This window comes from Diospyros lotus, chromosome 6, assembly GCF_014633365.1.
Source record: "Diospyros lotus cultivar Yz01 chromosome 6, ASM1463336v1, whole genome shotgun sequence".
NCBI classification, from domain to species: Eukaryota; Viridiplantae; Streptophyta; class Magnoliopsida; order Ericales; family Ebenaceae; genus Diospyros; species Diospyros lotus.
In genome coordinates, this window is record NC_068343.1 from 14800514 (window position 1) to 14820906 (window position 20393).

Below are 20393 nucleotides of genomic sequence, written 5' to 3' on the forward strand. Positions count from 1 at the left end.
ATTTAAAGGGAATTTTTATCATCAAACTCAATACTTTCAAATAAAACTCATTTTACTCGTAAAATAGAAACCTACAACACAAGCATTATTTTAACCATGATAAAAGTTTCATCAGATCTATAATGATTAGATAAAAACCATGTCCATGTAACATCATATACAACTTAACTAAACAAATATATATCCCATCAAAACATATTGCATCATATAGGATAGTATGCTCTTGTAGTCACCTTGAATTAGGAATTACTCTAATGACCTCCACTAATGGTAGCTACCGCCAAAACATCTGAGAATATAGAAAATGCAAGTTATGAATCCTTATAACTTAATAAAAATTTCATGCATACCATGAATACACTCGTATTTTTCATTCTCCTATTTTTAAGATCCCTCAATCAAGATAACACCACACCCCTTCTATACAAAAGAAGTGACATCTATGGTTGCCATTTTCAAAACAATCTTCATTGCTTTAGAGGCAAAAATCCTCTATCGATGACTTCGTCCTTCCATAACCCATGCACCCTAAATGTCCATGGTATTTGTAATGTATCATTTTTTCCAAACGTGCGTTAACTCGAGATTTTGAGAATTTTTTTTTTTTTTTCAACATCATACACACAACATAAGTCTATTAATATATATACCCTCATCATACTTGTTTCCCGACAATCCCAACTATACCTTCTTAGCATTTAAAAAATAATAGACTAAGACAGGTATTATCAATCATATCAGCGAAAGCAAGATCGAAACCTCGATGATATATAACCGACGAATTTCTTTTACAATTAAATAATCAAATCAATGTTTCACATGAAAATATCAAAATATTATATAACCTCTGAACATCGTAATCATAAACAAAAACCTATGAAATCTAAATATGGCAGCTACACCTCGACGACATTCTTCCCTTTGGCGCTACTGTTTTCACCTGGAATGTTTGAATATTTCAGGGACAAAGTCCAAATTAGATGCTGAATCATCTAAGTGAGAGTTCAAAAATATTTTTATGAATATATGTAAAATCATATATAAAACCGACAAATTTTGACATGCACCAGCCTAAGAGAATCTCACGAAACACTTAGCCCTAATCGGGGAAAGTGCAATCTCTTTCGATTACATCGACCCATTGGCAACACAATCCTGCTTAAGAGGGACAACCTCGACATATGAACCCGGGAATCACCCCATTGTCATTGTTAGGCATTACGCTCCTACTCAAAAGCATTCCAAACCCAACACAACCCTAGCCCCAAGAGTATCACATCAGCACTATCCAAGAAATCAACGACACTTCAGTATTAATGTTATTGCTCAAAGGAACCTGGGGTGGTGTCCACTCTCAGCCCCGCCACTTGAGCCAACAACCGGGGTGGTGTCCACTCTCAACCCCGCCACTTGAGTACCGTAGGGTGAAGTCCGTCTCAACGCCGTCCCAAGTGGGTCACCTAGCATTAATCCTTGGTACGCATCCCGAGTGCTGTCACTCAGGGCTACGTCACAGGTTAACAACCCACGTCCCACATGGACAACACATATCATGCTAATACCGAAAATCATAACATGCATAACTTAAAATCAATATTTCGATGTATGCAATTTACCGTACGAAATTCAATGCATGTGTAAATAACCGTTTGGACAAACCATCACAATAAATCAAGCCAGGGGGATGAACATTCACAGTAAACCATTTTCATGCTACTATAAGTTTTTTTGGGTAGAACTACTCACCTTGGGCTAAATTCAAGATTCCTCGAAATGCGTGCCCGATCGACCTCGACTCTCGTGCCAGGTGCTTTCTAGTTCAACCTCAAGATTTAATGATACCCTAGACATAATATGCATTCAAAGGGAAATCAATATCTATTTTCTCAATTTTCTCATTATTTTTCTCTAATTTCTTCCTATTTTTCTCTTGATAATTTTAAGTAAATACCTCTTCAAGCATTTTTTTCTAAATTTTTCTCTAAAAAAATTCATAAAACAATATTTATAAGCCTATGGAATTTTCTCCTATTTTCTCAAATTTCCATAATTACTTTTCCTTGAGAAAATTTATTTCTCATTGATTTCCTTAGAATCTACTTCAATACAAATCACCAAAACTCATAAAATAAATTCCTTATCCTTATGGAATTTTTTCAGAATTTTATAAAAATCCCTCATATTTATTTTCCATTTGCCTTTCCCTTTAAATATTCAAAATAATTATCTTCTCAAGAAATTTCCAGGATAAAAATTCATCAAAATAAACTATTCATTTTCCTTTAATTTTTGAATATTTTTCTAGAATTTTATTTTCTTTAATTCTATTTGTTCTCAAATTTTTTATATTTTTAGCATTTAAAAAATATAAAAAATACCTCCGATCATCTTCTCAGGCGACCGGCGACCTGCTCCGATGGCTGATCCGACGACACCACCTTGAAGCCCTCCTCAAGGCGATCACAATAGCACCCTCACATGGCCGGAAAACTCATTGGAAATAGCCCGATTGGACGATTTATAGTCCGGTTTCGGCGAAGCTTTGCATTTTCTGTCGAGCCAAATTGACCTTCGATTCGAACTCCGATTGACACGAAACTTTTTAGATTAGTTACCCATAACCTCACAACCAAAAGCCCCTTATTAGATCCCTCGATCAATCACTCTACAACCTGATTTAATACTCACGCAATATGAATATATATATACGGCCGAATGTATATATATGCGAAAACACTCTCTATACTACTCCAAAAACTCTCAAAATTCTCAGAATTGCTCCTCACAACCTGGGGAACAAAATCCCCTTATCCTCGACCTATAATTTGCTCCCAAAAGTGAGAAATCAGAAGTGAAATATTTGATGCAAACATTCACCAAAACTCGGCTATTTATAGCCAAATTCGTCCGTTTTTCCGATCAATCAGAGGCCGTTGCTTGGCCCTTACACGACCTTGGCCATGCCCTGTCAAAGAACAGCTCCAAATCTCCAGATTTTCTGGCCACAAATCGCGGCCAAATCTATCATTTCTGAGCAGATTTTCAAAAATTGCATTTTAGCCCCTTAAAAACTTCTTTTTGCATTTTGGCCCTTATCCTCAAGTTCCTGATCTTTCTAGAACCATCACTAAGACTCTCAAGATTAGTACTTCTCATTTCTCCCTTGAAACTTTCGAAAAATTACCGTTTTGACCTCCCTCGGGCAATTTTAGAAAATTACACTTAGGCCCGATTGATCGTTTTGACCTCAAATCCACTCGATTCAACCTGAAATCACTTAAGGGTTGTTCTATACATCAAATATTAGTCCTATACACACTCCGTTGATTTTTTTGGACATTGTCTATAACAATTCGGTATTACGACCTAATCGGCAGCTGTATTTTTGCTGTACCGAAAACTGTTCCCGATCTCATTTCTTTCGATGCCATAATTCTTTTCTCGGGACGTTTGTTACTGATGTACCATTTTATTTAGACCTCTAAGTCCTGGGGTACTCCCTCTGACTAATTCGATCGTCCGAACCTGTATTAGTGTACCCTATAGTCTCATTTTTTTACAAATTCTATTTATACCCTTCATTAAATACCGTTTATATTCTCAAACCATTCCTAGGTATTACAGTATTTACATGACATAAAATAAATGCATCACCCACAAAAATCACATACTATAGATGGCATGTCATTGCATTCTATACACACAAAGGGTTACGGAAGGCTTATTATGATTTATAAATTCTAAGATCTCTTTTACCTTCCTTGTTCCTTGCTTTTGGAAGGACCAAATGAGTCTTCTCCTCAGGCTCCCAAATCCTCCACATTCTTCCTCTCCTCTTCTCAATTTTTTGTAGCTTGTTTGCACGAAAAATGAGAAGAAAACCCTATTCAAGCCTTATATACCCTTTTACCATTTACCCAATCACCCTTACTTGATACCCTATTTGTGCCTTTCATGAAAACATTTTAATCCACAAAGATTAAAAGATAACTTGTAGATTTGCCCTTTTTTTTCCCCTTTCTTTTTCCAACCTTGTTAGATTTTGATGGTTTACATCAACCCTAATCCCCTTTCTTCCATCTTTGTACCCATTTTTCAATGATTCCCTCTATTTTAGTTGGTTTACTTGTTAATCTCTTCATTTTGTTCTCTTTCATCTCTTAAATTTTTAAAGATAAATATTGGGAGACTTTCTTATCCCATCTCCTTGATTATCCTTTCATATCTTATCAATTTAATCAAATCATAGATCAACATAATTAATTGATTTTGATCCTTAAACTTGTCTCATTAATTGGTTGTTGATGTTCAAAGTCGTGTCTTAAAATCTCCAAAATCATAGCCCACAATCCAACTTTAATTCAGATTTTTCATAAATTTTTTTACTAATTTGGTCAATCAATTTGCTTAGCCTGGCCCAGGTTGAATTGTTCTATCTTAATTTAGTCGACCAAATTGGTCAAATAAACTGAACCAATTTCGTCTTCTCATTTTTATCGATTAAACCTCCCAATTTGATTGTCCAAACTGATCCAATGAACTGGACTAATTCTTTTTCTCCCAATTTAATCATCCAAAACTCCTAGCCTTTCATATTTGATTGATCGAAGGTGTCTCCCATGCTATTCTTGCCCTATGTTAATCTTCATTTGTTTCCTTATTCTCTTAGCCATCCTCTGTGCCTACCTTAGGCATGGATTTTCCTCACAGTTGCCCATTTAGAATTCTATCGAATTCTTCTGGATGGAACGAGTCTCACCCAAAAAATATCCTATTACGATATCTAGTTAATTGGAATGAAAATGCAGATGTCACAAAAATACAATACTATATTTGGTTTGGTTGAAACAAAAATCTTTCATGACATTGCTATAGAAGAATAAGAAAAGGAGGCTATCAGAGGATAGATAAAGCGGTCGAACAAGTAATATGTCAAGTTTATATCGATGGATCGTGAATTTGATCATCGATTTGTACAATAAAATAAAGTCTCACATTTGCGATTTATCTCATTTATTGGAATTGAGGGCATGAGCGACGAAGGCTAGGCAAGAGTGATCATCTCAAGAAAAAGAGTCCGATTATTGAAGGTACCATTAAAAGGAAAATACCATACAATCAACCAATTCCCTCTTACTTTTATCTCATAGAATATTAGTTGCAACTAATACTAAGATTTAATCAAGTTATTCACAATACATATAAGTAATGTTTATTAAAATAGATAAAATAAAATTATATTAAAATAAAATTAAAATATTTTTTTGAAACAAAAATAGTAAAGATATGAAGTATTCTAAGAATTTTATTAGACTATTTATTAATTTTTTTAGAATGTATTAGAGACATATGAATTATTTTTTTTTATCTGTAAGGTATAAGATAAATTTATTAGGATAATTTTAGATAAGAAATTACGTGACTTTTTTTTTCAAGAGTTGTTAGATAAATTTAATAAATACAATAAAAAATATTTTTGTCTGAAATACTTTTCATATCTCACTTTTTTTAGCTTATATTTTGAATAACAAATATTGCTATAGTTGGGAAAAAAAATTGGGAATATTATGGGCTGTTCTCTCTGTGTTTTAATTTTGAGTTTTAAATTAATTTTTAATTTTGTGTTTTGAATGTCTATTTTTATATAGCTGAAATACATTTTTTTTGTCTGTAACATTTTTCACATTTTAGAAATCTTGAACATGTTTGTGATGAAAATAGGTAAAATAATTTTTTATTATTTTGAGTTTTTTTTATAAAAATTTTTCTTGTTTTCAAAAATATATTTTTAAAAATATAAAAATAAATACGTTTTTACTGTTTTGAAAAACTGAAAAAGACATGAAAATAACAAAGTGAATAGAGTCTTAGGAGTTTAATAAATTTTAGTTAAATTTTAATATTTAAGAGGTAATTTTTGACTTTTAATATTTAATTTTTATTAATTAATTAAAAATACCATGACCATCAGAGATTTATGAATCCAATAATGTTATCAATTAATATTCGTTCACTAATAACTACCCTACGCCTGTTTTTAGCAACTTCTACAGCTATTATCTGGTTGTCTTTTTTTTTAATTTAATCATCAGATGACACAGAAATGAATTCCTACCCGCCCACTTGAGTGCGAAATTAATGGATACAATTAGGCAATTCCACTAAAGTAACCTAAATGCTAATGTTATAATCATTATGATTATTATAGTGAGAATAGCAATAATCTTATCAAAATGGAAATGGATCCGCAATTTAACCGGGTCGGGTGGAAGTAATGACCTTGTCCTCAGTTTGTTTGGTTCAACAAGAAAATGAAGGAATAGAAATTATGACTTCACAAGTTTGAAATTGTATTTGATTTTTAATTAATATTTGAATGGTTTTAATCACATATTATCCATGAGTTTAAGTAAAATATAACTGAGTTATTAATCGAATTTTAATAAGATATGAGGTTGATTAGCTGTGTCAAATAATGATAATTGAATGCTAGCAAGATGATATTGAGCCAACTTATGGGTTTGCTTTAGAAGGTGTTTGTTAACCAAGATAAGAAGAAGAAAATATTAGATATGAAAACAATTCTGAATGTTTTATTTTTCTAATGTATTTGTTAAATTTATCTGACTATTTTCGAAAAAACTCTCATTTGATCTCTTATCTTTCTCTTTCAAGATAAATTTATTTAACCTCCCCTTTAGATGAATTTATTTGACATTTTACAGATAAGTCTCAATTACCTATATGTCCCTTGTAGGATAGTTAATGCTATTTAATATATTTTAAAATTTTAAATTTATTAAAAAACTTATTTATTTAAGTCTTTTAATTCATATTATTTAATATATTTTTAAATTATCATATATTTTGACAATTTTTAAAATTTAAATGACATTATTCTTTTTACCAATTTTTAAAATTTAAATTTCTTTTTCTCTCTCTATATATATTTTTATTAACTAATACAATTCCTTTCACCAATTTTTAAATTATTTTATTTAATTTTATATTTTATTATCTATTATAAAAATTTATTTTGAAAATTTTAATTTTTTAGGTAGAATTATTGTAATTCTAATAATAATTATTTCTACTTTTTTTAACTTTATTTTTAAATATGGATTTAAAAAATAAAATTTTATTTTTATTTTTATTTTTATTTTTTTGACAATTTATATTAATCATAAAATACTATTTTAACTATAAATCTATTGTTGATGTGAATAAACAATTTTGAATGAATATGATAAAAATATTTTGATAAAAAAAAAAACTTTTATCTTGGTTCTTATTATATGTATTAATAAACATATAAAAATAAAAAAGTACAATTATCAGTGAATTCTAAAAAATTTAATAAATAGTCTGATAAAAATTTTAGAATGCTTACTAGCCTTATTTTCATCATTCTATATCTTGATTCGGAAAACATTTCAAACTTATCTTGATGTATTTTATCTTGCTCATTAAAAAAAATAAAATAAAAGAGTAAAGTTTTGTTTGTTTGGATTTAAATTTCCTTTAGAAAAATACTTTATTCATTTTTGGTATTTGTTTAACAAAAAAGATAAAACATATTTCTATAATAAATTTATTTTTTATACAAAGTAACATTTTACATGGAATGAAATGAGCCCCATAAAAAAAATTGGGATTTAGATTAAACAAAAATATTATTTGTATAATACTCAACATCAATGGTTAAAAATTTGTGGTGATTATTTTTTATAGCAAATAATCACTAATAATATTGTCTTTTTTTGGGCTAAAAAAGCCCATAAGCCACGATCTAAATTTGGACTGTGCAAAGGCAGGGGGAATTCACCCAATGGGCCCAAATTTCCACGTCTCTCGACGGGTAAAATCGGAATATTCTAACTGCTATAAGAAATTTTATTTGTAATCAAATGTTTTGTTATTCACAACCAGTATAATCTAAAATATTAGATTTTATTATTTACAATCATATTTATTACTTTTTGCAATCATTTCTATTCTAAATATACCCTCCAAATACTATTTTCCAAAAAAGACACCCCAGCGGTATCAAATCTTCTTCTTCTTCTTGTTAAAATTATTTGTTGTATTATTATAATTATAACTTTTCAATGTATATTAAGTTATTTGTAATAATATTTTATTTTAATATTTGTTGTTAGATTTTATTTAATTTAATTTATGACAAAATATCATAAATTTAATATAAATTTTAAAGAGATAAAAATAAACATAATTTTATTACGATTTGCATTTAACTCAAAAAAAATTAAAATTAAAGCAACATTAATTTAAAAAAAAATAAATATAATATTAATCCAAAGATTCAGGGTGGGATGATTCGGAATAATTTACATACATTTGAAATAATCTATATATAAAATCATTATATATATATAGTTATAATATATATGTATATAATATATTATATACATTTGGGGAGATTGCAATTCTCCCAAATTCAATTAATATAGTTTCGGGAAAAATAGTTTTTCTTCAACTCATGATTTCGGGAGAATTGATTTTTTCTGAATCATGGATTCGGGATGTTTATCAAACCTTGAGATTCAGGGTTCCCCGAACACCCAAAACCTCGGGGTTCGGGGCATCCCCTAGAACCTGAACCTCGGGGTTCGGGGTTTTAAGACGTATTTTTTATTTTTTAATTCATCATTCGTGTATTTATATGTAAATTATGTGATTTAACTAGTGATAAATGTTGTAAATTATGTTGTTTCTCGTTGGAATACGTAAATAATAGTAGATAATAATCTTCCATTGCTAATAGTAATTGCTGATAGTAAGTAGTAATTGGTTATAATGAGGAGAACTGGCCTGAACAATATTTGGTATTGAATAATAGTGGTTGTGTAATGATCGATGTTGAATAATAGTGATTGTGCTATGTTCAGTTATAGTTATGGGTGAGTAAAATAGTTGTGGCAATCGTGGTCGAGAAAGTGAGTGAACGCGCTTGAAGAGTAATGATGGGTGATTGAATGTCAAAGATTTAAATAAAGGAATAAATATAAATTTTCATCTTAGAGTATTTTAAGAATATTAAAATTAGGTTACGAAAGCAAAAAGTATGATTGAAAATAGAATTTGGCAACTGCAATGCGCAGGACCCCTTTAGTTCGCCAGACGAATCGGCAACCAGCACCTGTTTACTGTTTTCTGCCATATTGGGGGGCGGGCCATGTTAACCGTCGGGTTCGTGGGCCGGTTCACGTGATCTGCAATTTTTTTCAAAATAAAAAAAAATCTTAAGGTTGAAATAATGATTTTTTTTTGTTTTTCTCGATAGTTATATATATATATAATATTAATTTGTATATATAATATAGTATTAGTTATAAATTAATAATTTAATATATATTCCCTTAAAATATGTTATAATTTATTTATAACAGTGTTCAATATATTAAACTGTTGCCTTAAAATATATTATAATAATATCTCAAAAAATAGAAAAATCATTTTCCATAAAATGTGTAATCATTTCAATATTTGTACTTCAGTTACTAAATTTCTTGAGGTCAATTCTAATTTGTGCAATTATTAGTTTAAGTCTAATTTATATGTATATTTTTAATTTCGGTTTCTAATTTCATGTATTTTTTATTTGTCGGTTATCTATTCTATAATTTGATAAAAAAAATTATTTTTATTGAAAATTTTATTTAATTATGTAATTTTTTTAAATAATCACCAATAAAACCGTTGATCTAATTAATTTATAGATGAATGATGTAATTATAAAAATCCATAATTATACATTTACAATTACAAATATAATTACGAACATAGACCCAAAATTATAATTATAATTATTTTATTAAAAATTATAACTGAACTAATCTACTCCCATCCCTAACCATCCATTACTCTTGAGTCAAACCTTTTATTAGAATCTATTTAGTAATATATCATCAGCCTGCACTTAGTTGAACCCCATGGATCATTGGTTGCAGTTTAGGGTCTTGTTGAGGCTTAACATGCTAGGATTGTTTATTTTGGGAAGACTGAAATATAGGGTTTGTTAGGAGTTCCTTTATTTGGTCCTCTTTTGCTACTTTTAACTTTGGAATTTTGGATTTGGGTTTACGAGGGTACAATGTAGAGGCTATTTTTGGGGGGGCATCCAAGAGGAGACCTCTGTGAAGTATTGTTGGTTGTGAAATAGTTTTAATTTTGTGCAAGATTGATTCTTCTTATATAAACGCTACTGAATAATTTAATTTATTTTAAGTTTAAAACTATATAAACTTTGTCTATTTGGAAGTTGGAACCGATGGTCAATTTAGAAAGACATTTCAAGGGTTCAAAATTTTGGATTCAAAACACACAGCACAACTAGAAGCGCTTGAAAAATAATATCAATGAGGCTTTTTTTTTTTTTTCCAAAAATTAAATTATAAGAAGGTTACCTATCCCAAATTATAATTTTTAAAGGGCTTTAGTAGGTTTTAGTCTAATTGCAAGTGTCTCCTCTCTACTTTGAAAAATTATAGAAACAGCTGCCAAAATTTAGAAAATTTGATCATCTTACTTGTACATTCTTTTTTTTTTTTTTTTCTCTTTCTTTTTTCTCTCTATTTTTTCTTTCTTATCTCTCATTTTAAAAAATCAATAAAAAATAATAATGGTCGGTGATCGCCAACCACCATCAATAGCCATTGTTGGGCTTCAAATCAAATTCCAACCAGCAGTTTGAGTTAGGGTTAATATGAAGTCATAAATAAGGGTGTACAATCAGGTTATAACCGAACTGAACCGACCAACATATAATAACCAAACTAAATCGAATCGACCAACTCCCCTAATCAAAAACTAAACCATGGTAACCGAACCGAATCGAAAACCAAACTAACCTAGAATAACGAAGAGACTGAACATCTGTTGTCGCCGGCCACTTGGCCGGTTGGTGATTCCAATGATCGGAACCGATCATTGGATTCCCCCAACTACAGTGATTCATATATCCAAAAATATGTTTGATCGGACAGTTGATTTTTTGTAAATATAAAAATTTGTAGTTAAAAAACTCTACCACGTTTCTGGAAAATTAGAAATTGCCAAAAAATTACTGAAAGACGAGCACGGTGGTGCAAATCGGAGGAGAGAGATGCACTCGTAGGCATTGAAATCGGCGTTGTTGTGTTGGAGGTCCAAGTCTGCGTCAACGTTAGAGCGGAAGCGTTGTAGATGGTTGCTTTGACGGAAACAACAGTCGACGTCGAGACGATGGGGGCCAAGCAAACGGAAGTACCAAGGATTGATTCTGTCCTTCTGTCTTCTAGGTTTTCTCAGTCTTTTCTCTGATCTATCGTCTACGAAACCTCGAAGTCAAAGAACCTTCATCCTCGCCATCGACGACAACGAGGAATGGTGGAGGGAGATCTGGGATGAAAATAAAATGGCGAGAGAGAGAGAGAAAAGGACGAAAAGGGAAGGAGAAAAGGACGAAGCGACGGTGGATGGAGATCTGGGGTGCCGCGCCAATGTGAGGGAGGGGGTTCACGGTTCGATTCAAAAGGGGTTTATTACCCTCCACGGTTCGGTTTGATTTTCAATTATTTTTATCAAAATAATTGAACCAAACCGACTAATCGATTTTTTGCTAAATGAGTAATCGAAATCAAACTGATCATTATGACTAACCGAATCGAAATTAATTGATTTGGTTCGATTAAATCGATTTAACTGCTTTTTTGCACACTTCTAGTCATAGAAAAGGGGGAAAGAAAGAAGTAAAAGAAAATTTGAATAAACCAAGAAATGTTTTCAATTTATATTTTCGTCTCTTAGAAACAGCTGTTAAATGATCAGACCAGACAGGTGCAAATAGCTTGATTGCCTTAGTTGTCATTGAAATACAGGTTGGATGCATATTGGTTTATATTCCCAATGTGATCTCTATTACTAATGGATAAATCTAATTGGAAATATATCTTTTTTATTATGAAATTAGACTTGCTATTAATATTTGCTTATTTGTCAAGCTTGTCGAGTGACTCTGTCATTCAATTGAAAGTTATGAAACAAGTTTGTGATAGTTAAAACTGAAGTGAAAAATAGAGGGTCTTTTAAAGGAAAAAAAAAAAAAGAAGAGAATATTACAAGCGTTAGTGAAATTGCTATAATAATAAAAAAAATGATAGAAAAAGAAAAGAGAATAAGAGATAGGGAAAAAAAATGAATTATTTTTTAAAAATATTTATAAATAAATAATATATATATATTTATATATATAGGTGTGCGCGCTGCGCTTGCGCTTAGATTTCACCTTCATTTGCACGGCGCCACGTCTGAATTGCAGCGGTTCCGCTCACATGCAAATCATTTTCTTTTCCACTTTTAAAACAGCATGGAATAAAATAAAAATCAAACCAAAATAAACAAATATAATATAATGTATATGGGTAAGCGACCATAATTTATATTTTATAATAATTTCGATCAAAGTACGAATTAAATTAGATTTAACAGAAATTAACTTATAGAGAATAAAATATGCTTTCATGGTAAAATATAATAATCCTTTTGAATCAGTAATTCCAAGAGAATATCATGATTTTTTAAAAAATAATAACGTAAAGAGTAACGAATGATTTGAACCAAACGCGTCGCTGTTGCTGCTGAGTGGGGGAAGAAGAAAGGAAAGAAGATGACGATGAGGCAGAGGCAGAGGCAGAGAGGGGCCATAATAAAAGCGCCCCCCGGAAACTGATAGATAGAATGGATATCTGATATTAGAGGCCATTCAAGAAACACAAAAATTCGTATAAATGGCGGTTATTACTAGAAGAAACCCAACAAAAGTTACAGCCTCTACAGCTACTTTTCTTGCAATGCGGCCTAACGGAAATGGTTTCTTGAATTGAAGCCCACATAACTTCTATTCTAACACCCACTTCCCCAAATCGCTCTTCCTTCTTCTTCTTCTTCTTCTTCAACCTACTCTTCTTGGTTTTTGTGGGTTTTATTGGGAATGGCTATGGCTATGGCTTCTGGGAGTTCTGCTACTCTTGGAGTCTACACGAATTTCAAAGCACTTGAGAAGCGGCCATCGTCGCGAGCTGGTCTCCTCAGAGCCTTCTTCGCTCTCGATCCGGGTCGCCGGGTTTGCATTTCTCCCCGCGGAAGGTGTTCATTTACGCTGTTGTTTTGCTGCAAATCTGTCCAATTAGTTTTAGACTTACTCTATCAAGTGTGTGGTGTGGGATTGGGATCGCCAATTAATCTCGTTCTTCGATTCCTTGCTTTAGTTTATCCTTTTAATTTGCTTCGTTTTTGGGATCTTGGAGGCTGAATTTCAACGTTGCGTCTTGCAATTAAGCAAGAGACTAAATCTTGCCGAATTGTGGATTGTTTCTGCCTGTATGTGTTAGAATTGTTCTAAGATGAATAGTTTTGAAAAAAATTGGCATGTATTCTTTTCCCATCTCTCTCTTATCCAGAAAGAGACTAAATCTTTTGATAATTTTGGTAGCATATTTTACATTTCATAAAATGGGTCTTCACAGGGCATTTTGAATGATGAGGTTGTGGATTGTTTGGCCTAATCCCTAGTTGCTCATTAGCAAAATTAAAGCATAAAATAGACAGCATAATAGAATCCTATAAATGCCATTAGAAATTCTTCCATAGCACTTGTGTAATTATTGACCCATCAAACAATCTTGATCCGCCAACAAGTTACCATCCGGTGTGATTGCAGTTTATGATTGATTGCTTTGATAGACTGTCTTGGCAATTTTTTTGATAGATTGTCTTGGCCTTTCTTTCTCTCTCTTGATGCTTTTAGAGTTCTCCAAGTCTCAAGTCTGTCATTGTTTGGGACAATTTTATGTATTAATTCTAGATGGGTTCTTGTCAGATCGTTATCTACAGTAACTATCATAGTTCCTAGAGCATCATCTCCTACGGCTGTGGAGGTAAAAGCACCGACACTCGGTGTGATTGATTTTTATTGTACGTAAAATACACTCGAGTTGTTTCTCAATTTGTTAGCTATTTGAATTCGGCTGTTGGTTTGGGTGAATGGTATGATAAACAGGACGGAAGTTTTCGGGAGACTGACACGATTCCCACCCCAAAAGTAATAATAGATCAGGATTCTGATCCTGATGCAACTGTGGTGGAGATAACTTTTGGTGACCGCCTTGGAGCCCTTCTTGACACTGTACGATATCATTTACTTTTGGTTGATCAATATGTTGTAATCCTGTTCCTCTTGGACTTGGAGTTCTATGTTTTCACCTTAACTTTTCATGTATATTCTACTTAGTGTTATTAGTGTGTAACACACGCCATCTACAAATGGATTGCAGATGAATGCACTGAAGAACCTTGGATTGAATGTTGTCAAGGCAAATGTTTATCTTGATTCTTCTGGAAAGCACAACAAATTTGCAATAACCAAAGCGTAAGGATTACACCATGCATATGCCTTAATATTTGGTCCTCGTATTAAATTTTGGCAACTCGGACAGCTTAGTAGGCTCCTAATTCCAGCATGAGAACAAAAGACAGAGAGATACCTTTAGAAATGAAAAGCCTTTCAAAAGACTTGCCAAAAAAAAAAGAAAAAGAAAGAAAAAGTGCTTCAACAGAGGCTGCTACCATCCAAGCTGACCTTGTGTAGGAATTTTTGCAATATGATTAATCCATCAATAGCTGGAATTTTCTTAGGTGGAACTTGGATTTGGTTTGTGGAACTGATTTTATACCGAAGTTTTGATTGCTTTGGTCGTGGGGCTTATGCAGTGACACCGGTAGAAAAGTTGAGGATCCGGAGTTGCTTGAGGCCATTCGTATGACAATTATAAACAATCTCCTTGAGTATCATCCGGTATTCTCTGAGTACATGAATCTGTGCATATTGCTACCTGCTGGAGCATCTGTTACTGGATTTACTTCTCCTTTCCCATAAAAGGTATTCAATTTGTCTTCAGGAGTCAAGTTCCATGTTAGCAATGGGAGTAGCCTTCGGATTTGAGCCACCTAAACAGCAGGTTCATCCCTTCCTTTGAACTATAGTTTGTGTTGTCAAGACTACCAATTACTTAGATGAGTTCTTTTTATGCAAAATATTAGTTTTTGTGTCTAGTGCCAAAAGAGCAGGATGGATGTGTACAAGGATAAGGCTGATCCAATTTTGAAAAGCATGATCTCTTCACATCCATCATAATTGTTCAGTATTTATCCATAATACTAAATATACAAGGATAAGGGTGAGTTGCATCTTGTTCAATAAAAATACTTTATGAAATTTAAATATTAAGGTGGATTATTGAACAGGATCTGTTTTTTGTTCTGTTTCCAAGATTGTAATTTTAGAGTGCGTCCAAATTGGTCATTGACATGCACAGGCCATTCTTAATGACTGAAAGCCAACTCACTCCATTCATGTTGTATGGAGCAAAAATATCAGTATACACTGAACTCATAAGCATTGAGTTTTAACTTTTTACAAGTCTTTAAATTCCCCTCTTTTTTATCATCCACCTATACACTTGTATAATTTTTTTGGTGGGAATTCCTCAGGTTGACGTGGATATTGCAACCCATATTCATGTTTATGATGATGGCCCTGATAGAAGGTAACACGTTTCCATTTCTTTCCTTTACCACTCACTGTAATATATGTACTTGTTCCTAAACAAACCCCTCATTAACAATAATGACGCCTGACACTGATCATAGGTAACACATGTTCTTTAATTTTCCTATTCTTGCCCTCGTTCAATATCATAGGCTGGCTCCCAAGCAATTAGGCCACAAAAATAGAACAGCTATCAGTCCTGCTGCTCTATATAAAACTTGTCTTGCACAAATGTTCATCATTATGTTGAACAAGGAATGGGAGACAGAAAAATTATGCAGATTTTTTATTTTTCATTGCAGCTTGCTCTTAGTGGAAGCAGCAGATCGCCCTGGCTTACTGGTGGATCTCGTAAAGATTATCACTGATATAAACATCACCGTTGAATCAGGAGAATTCGACACAGAGGTAGTTACTAACTTAGTTGGCTATCTACATTCCCCATGTTAATGTAGTACTAGTAGTATTGATGTTGCCGGTGGCATCCTTGATATGTCCCTTTGCCTTTCTGATCTTATTTCCATAGGGGTTGTTGGCTAAGGCAAAGTTCCATGTTAGGTACAGGGATAAAGCCCTCATCAAGCCTCTCCAACAGGTAATTTAGAATAACAGATAGCATTATAATTGCTTTACAACTGGACTAGCATAACCTGTAATAACTTTTAACCAATCTTCAACTATTCCAAATGAAATTCGTAGTTTTTCTTTTTTGTTAGCTATATGTAGGAAAGTGATTATCACTAGCTAGGACTCGACTTGCATCACTTGGCCAAGCTTTCTTGAGTGTATATTGAGCTTACTGGGTTTGTAGTTGTAAGTCTCACCTGTGAATCTTGACAGGTTCTTGCTAACAGTTTGCGCTATTTCTTGAGGCGACCAACAACCGAAGAGGCCAGTTTTTGAGCTGTTCTATAAAGATGATCACATTGGATGCTAGATAGGTATAATGTGATTTTGGCAATGTCGCCGATGAATCCGTATTGGGGATAATGTTTTTGTAGCTTGCTCACAAAGTATGTGTGGGCAGAAGAAGCTTCAATGCCATGGCAGCACTTTGGTTACATTTCTTGTAGCTTGCCATCATTTTACGATACTTACGTATACCAATCATACACGTTTCCTGAAACGAAACACAAAAAGCTGTTCTGTTAATTGGGATGGTTTCTGTTCTTGAACTGTTGGTAATGCCTGGTTTCTTTCTAGCTTGAACCTCGATACGTTTTTTTAAGGAAGCTTTTCCCTGAGATACGAGCATTAGAGGGTTGCCATGTTTATCTTCTGGGAAATGGTTATCGTCAATGGATACGAGAATGTTGCAATAATGGGTGCTCGTAAAATAAAAGATAAAATTAAAAATAAGAGGTTGGAGTGATTTTTATTTAATATAAGATACACAAAATATTAGTTAAACTAATAATATGTGTTATAAGCACTTCTAAAAGATAAAGAGTTATAAATAGAAATAATTAAAGAGTTAAAATTTATATAACCAATTTTCTGTAATAAAATTAAAATTTGATATCTTTTTCTTCTTTTTATTATTATTATTATTATGAGATAAACTAGCGTCTATAGTCGTCAATCACGAAGTGTAATGAGTTTTGACCAAATTTCATTATTTTAAAGTCTTAAAAAAGACTAATTAATTAGAGAAAAACAACAACGAAATTATTTTTTTGTTACCCAAAAAATATCTATACAAAATTTTTAAAGATCATAATGCATAAAGCAACCATGGGGAAGCTACTCCCACCACATTGTAGTGATATCATCACTCTACCCCTAGAAGAGGACAAGGATGCATTGGAACGGTTGGTTGGTTGGTGAGGTGGCTTCTAGTTCTTTCTGTAACTATTGGCAATTGGAACTTAAAATTGATTAACTGCTAGCTAAAATCCAGAGGGCCAATGATGCCGAGCCCTTGAATTATTGGATGGATCACTCTTTCAAGTCTATCCATATACAACTCACAATATTGCATGAGGAGGATTGGATAGGGATAATAGGATATATACATGTCAAGGTGATCTTCTAGTAGGTGGTGGTCTCCTTCTTATATTGGAAGTGAATCTTTTATTGGTTGTTATCTTATAATGTCTTCTTAGGCATAAGAGATTTTGAGTGGGTTTACTTTGACAAGGCTAAGTGAAAAAATGCCATGTTTGTTAACCCTTTTTTGTGTGGTATTATTATTGTTACTAGTCTTCTTATCTAATCTCTTTGCGTAGAAAAGGGGAATAAATGAGTGACACAAAGAGGATTTGAGAATTCTAAATTTTCACTTTGACTTCGGTTTAAGGGAAAAAATGTTTGTTATTAAAACATTTTAAACTTAAGTTAGTATATGTCACGGATACAAATATTTTAGGGTTAAGATTTAATAAATCTTATATCAAATATTAATTTATTTTATAGACACAATAGTTATCAAAGTCAAACAAAATGTTTAGTTACTATTTTTCAAATAAAAACACTTAATAATAAATACATGAAATTTAACAATAAAATCAAACTAACCAATACAAATTGGTAAGATCCGCAAGCAAGCAAGCAACTCGGATAATGGATTATAAGTTTAAATATAATATTTTTACGTTTTTCAAGATTATTAAGTGTCGAAATTAATAATTATGGATTGGCCTTGGAGTTGGCATGCTACCTATAAACTCAGAATCAAGGGTTGGAGTGCAGACTGGGGCACAATCCGGGCCAACCCAAATGTGATCTTGCGATTGTAGTGGGCTGGGAAATAGCGTAGGGGACAGAGGAGGTTTGGCCCATTAAATTCTAGAAATTAGTTTTCCAGAAAACCGGATAAGAAAGTAAGCAACTGACAAATTTCATGGTTCTCTCACGTCATTTTCTGAAATTGTCACATAAGATGTCCACATCAGCAGAAAATGGAAGGATATAATGGTAGAATGGTAGTAAACGGTGTTACATATTTGAAATGAAAATTAAAGTTGAATAGTCTAATTGTAAAAATTAAAAGTTAGGTATAGAATTAAAACCAAGTTAAAAGTTGATTATTATCATTATTATTATTTTCATTTTTGTAAATGGTGTAAGCTCTAGAAAGTGGAAATCAAGGTCAATTAATATGTTAGGAAATCAACTTTAATACCATTTATTAAAACATCAACTCTGGTATGACTTGTTAAGTGGTATCTGATTTTGCTTTGATGCAAAAATAAAATAAATATAAGAATAAATTAATTTCTTAACAATACATGTGTCAAAAATTGGATGAAAAATTCTCTCTTGCGAACTTTCTTTTAGAAAGAGTGTTTTGAGTTTCTATTTAAATAAATATACACAACTGAACTGATTAACCCAAGAAAGAAATGCTGCAACATTTTTTCAGATTCGCATACTGTAACAACATTCTGTGAAAGGATTGCTTTGGCCAGCAAGGCCTCCTCCCTCCCCTCCATTAGAAACAGTTTTAACTTTTACCAGCCAGAGAAGAGAGGATAGAGACGCAGTACTACTTTTACTTCGTAAATAGACTATTTTCATTCCTCCAAAACCAACAACTTTCTAAAACGAACTCGAGAAAATTCCATCCAAGTGCCTCAGCACCAGACTCTCAACTTAGATACAAATTGCAAATAACAAAATGTTTGACCATATGATCCAACCACTAATAGCATCACTCTTTCAAATTCCACAACTGAAGAAAATGCAATCTCTCAAAATGAAACATCAAAAACCCATACTGCCCTACTTATTGGGTATCAGGTCACTTCTAAGGTCTCCAATAACTTTTAACCAGTACACAGGCACAGCCATAATAATCACCATTCAACATTTCATAAGCACTCATTCCTAAGGTGGCTTCAACTCAGGCACCCTAACTATAATTGTTGCCACTTGCCCCCATTCTAATTTTCTTGGACTGGAAATTTCATAATACCATTGTTAACCCTAATTCTGAAAACCATCTCATGGGCAGACTTCATTAAGGCCACCATCCACACATTCAATCATCAATCAACTAAGCTATGGATAAAATTTGTAACGTTTTAGTCATCCATGGAGTGGTGACCAATTGGTCTTAAGCCATCTTAAACCTTCCTAGTACAAGAATAGAACTGAGCTTCCCTTGATTCACTTGACTGTGAGCCAGATGCCGCATATACGTACTGACTTCTTGACATGGTTAATCCCTACTGGAAAGGTTGAAACTATGACTCATGGTCTCTCTCAGTAGAGTCCATGTTGAAGTATGTCTTGATTTTCAGAATGAAGTCCGTTATTTGACCCAGCCCGAATAATTTGGGACAAGACCCAAATGTGTTTCTTTTATTATATATTGATGATATGCTCCTAATAAGCTCAAATGTTAAGATGATTAATGGCATAAAAACAGATTTAAGTAGTGAATTTGATAAGAAAGACCTAGAGATTGCTAAGAGAATCTTAAGTATGGAAATTGAAAGTAATAGGTCAAATTCATTGCTGTTTATGCATCAATCATCATGTGTTAAAATTTTTGAAAAGATTTGACATGCATAATAGCAGACCCATTTCTTTACCATTTTCTTCTGCTAATGAAGAAGAAGAGGAATATATGAGTAAAATTCCATACTCGAATGCAATAAGATATGTCATGTACCTTATGGTGTGTACTAGACCAAACCTATCATTTTCCATTAGCACCATGAGTAGATCTATGACAAACCTTGGTCCCACTCATTAGGAAGAGTTAAGATAGTTACTTAAGTACTTGAGGGGTACTTACAATGTGGGCTTAGTATATAAGTGTTATTCTGATGGTGTGAAA

General features: G+C 32.5%; 1 protein-coding gene across 1 annotated transcript; it reads left to right on the top strand.

Annotated features, from left to right (window-relative positions):
- Nucleotides 1-12700: 12700 nt before the first annotated feature.
- LOC127805015 (ACT domain-containing protein DS12, chloroplastic) lies at nucleotides 12701-16759 on the top strand. Its single transcript, XM_052342171.1, has 10 exons — nucleotides 12701-13146; nucleotides 13880-13937; nucleotides 14060-14185; nucleotides 14334-14428; nucleotides 14770-14854; nucleotides 14958-15017; nucleotides 15550-15605; nucleotides 15910-16015; nucleotides 16134-16202; nucleotides 16448-16759. Exons 1-10 carry the CDS (start codon nucleotides 12992-12994, stop codon nucleotides 16508-16510), a joined length of 873 nt encoding a protein of 290 aa, XP_052198131.1. The 5' UTR covers nucleotides 12701-12991; the 3' UTR covers nucleotides 16511-16759.
- The last annotated feature ends 3634 nt before the right edge of the window (nucleotides 16760-20393 follow it).

What these genes read in the sequence shown, in the direction of transcription:
- LOC127805015 (XM_052342171.1), top strand. Translation starts at nt 12,992, where the DNA reads ATGGCTATGGCTATGGCTTCTGGGAGTTCTGCTACTCTTGGAGTCTAC. An exon ending in TGCATTTCTCCCCGCGGAAG is followed by an intron (nt 13,147 to 13,879) that starts GTGTTCATTTAC and finishes GGTTCTTGTCAG; the next exon opens with ATCGTTATCTACAGTAACTA. An exon ending in GATGATGGCCCTGATAGAAG is followed by an intron (nt 15,606 to 15,909) that starts GTAACACGTTTC and finishes TTTTCATTGCAG; the next exon opens with CTTGCTCTTAGTGGAAGCAG.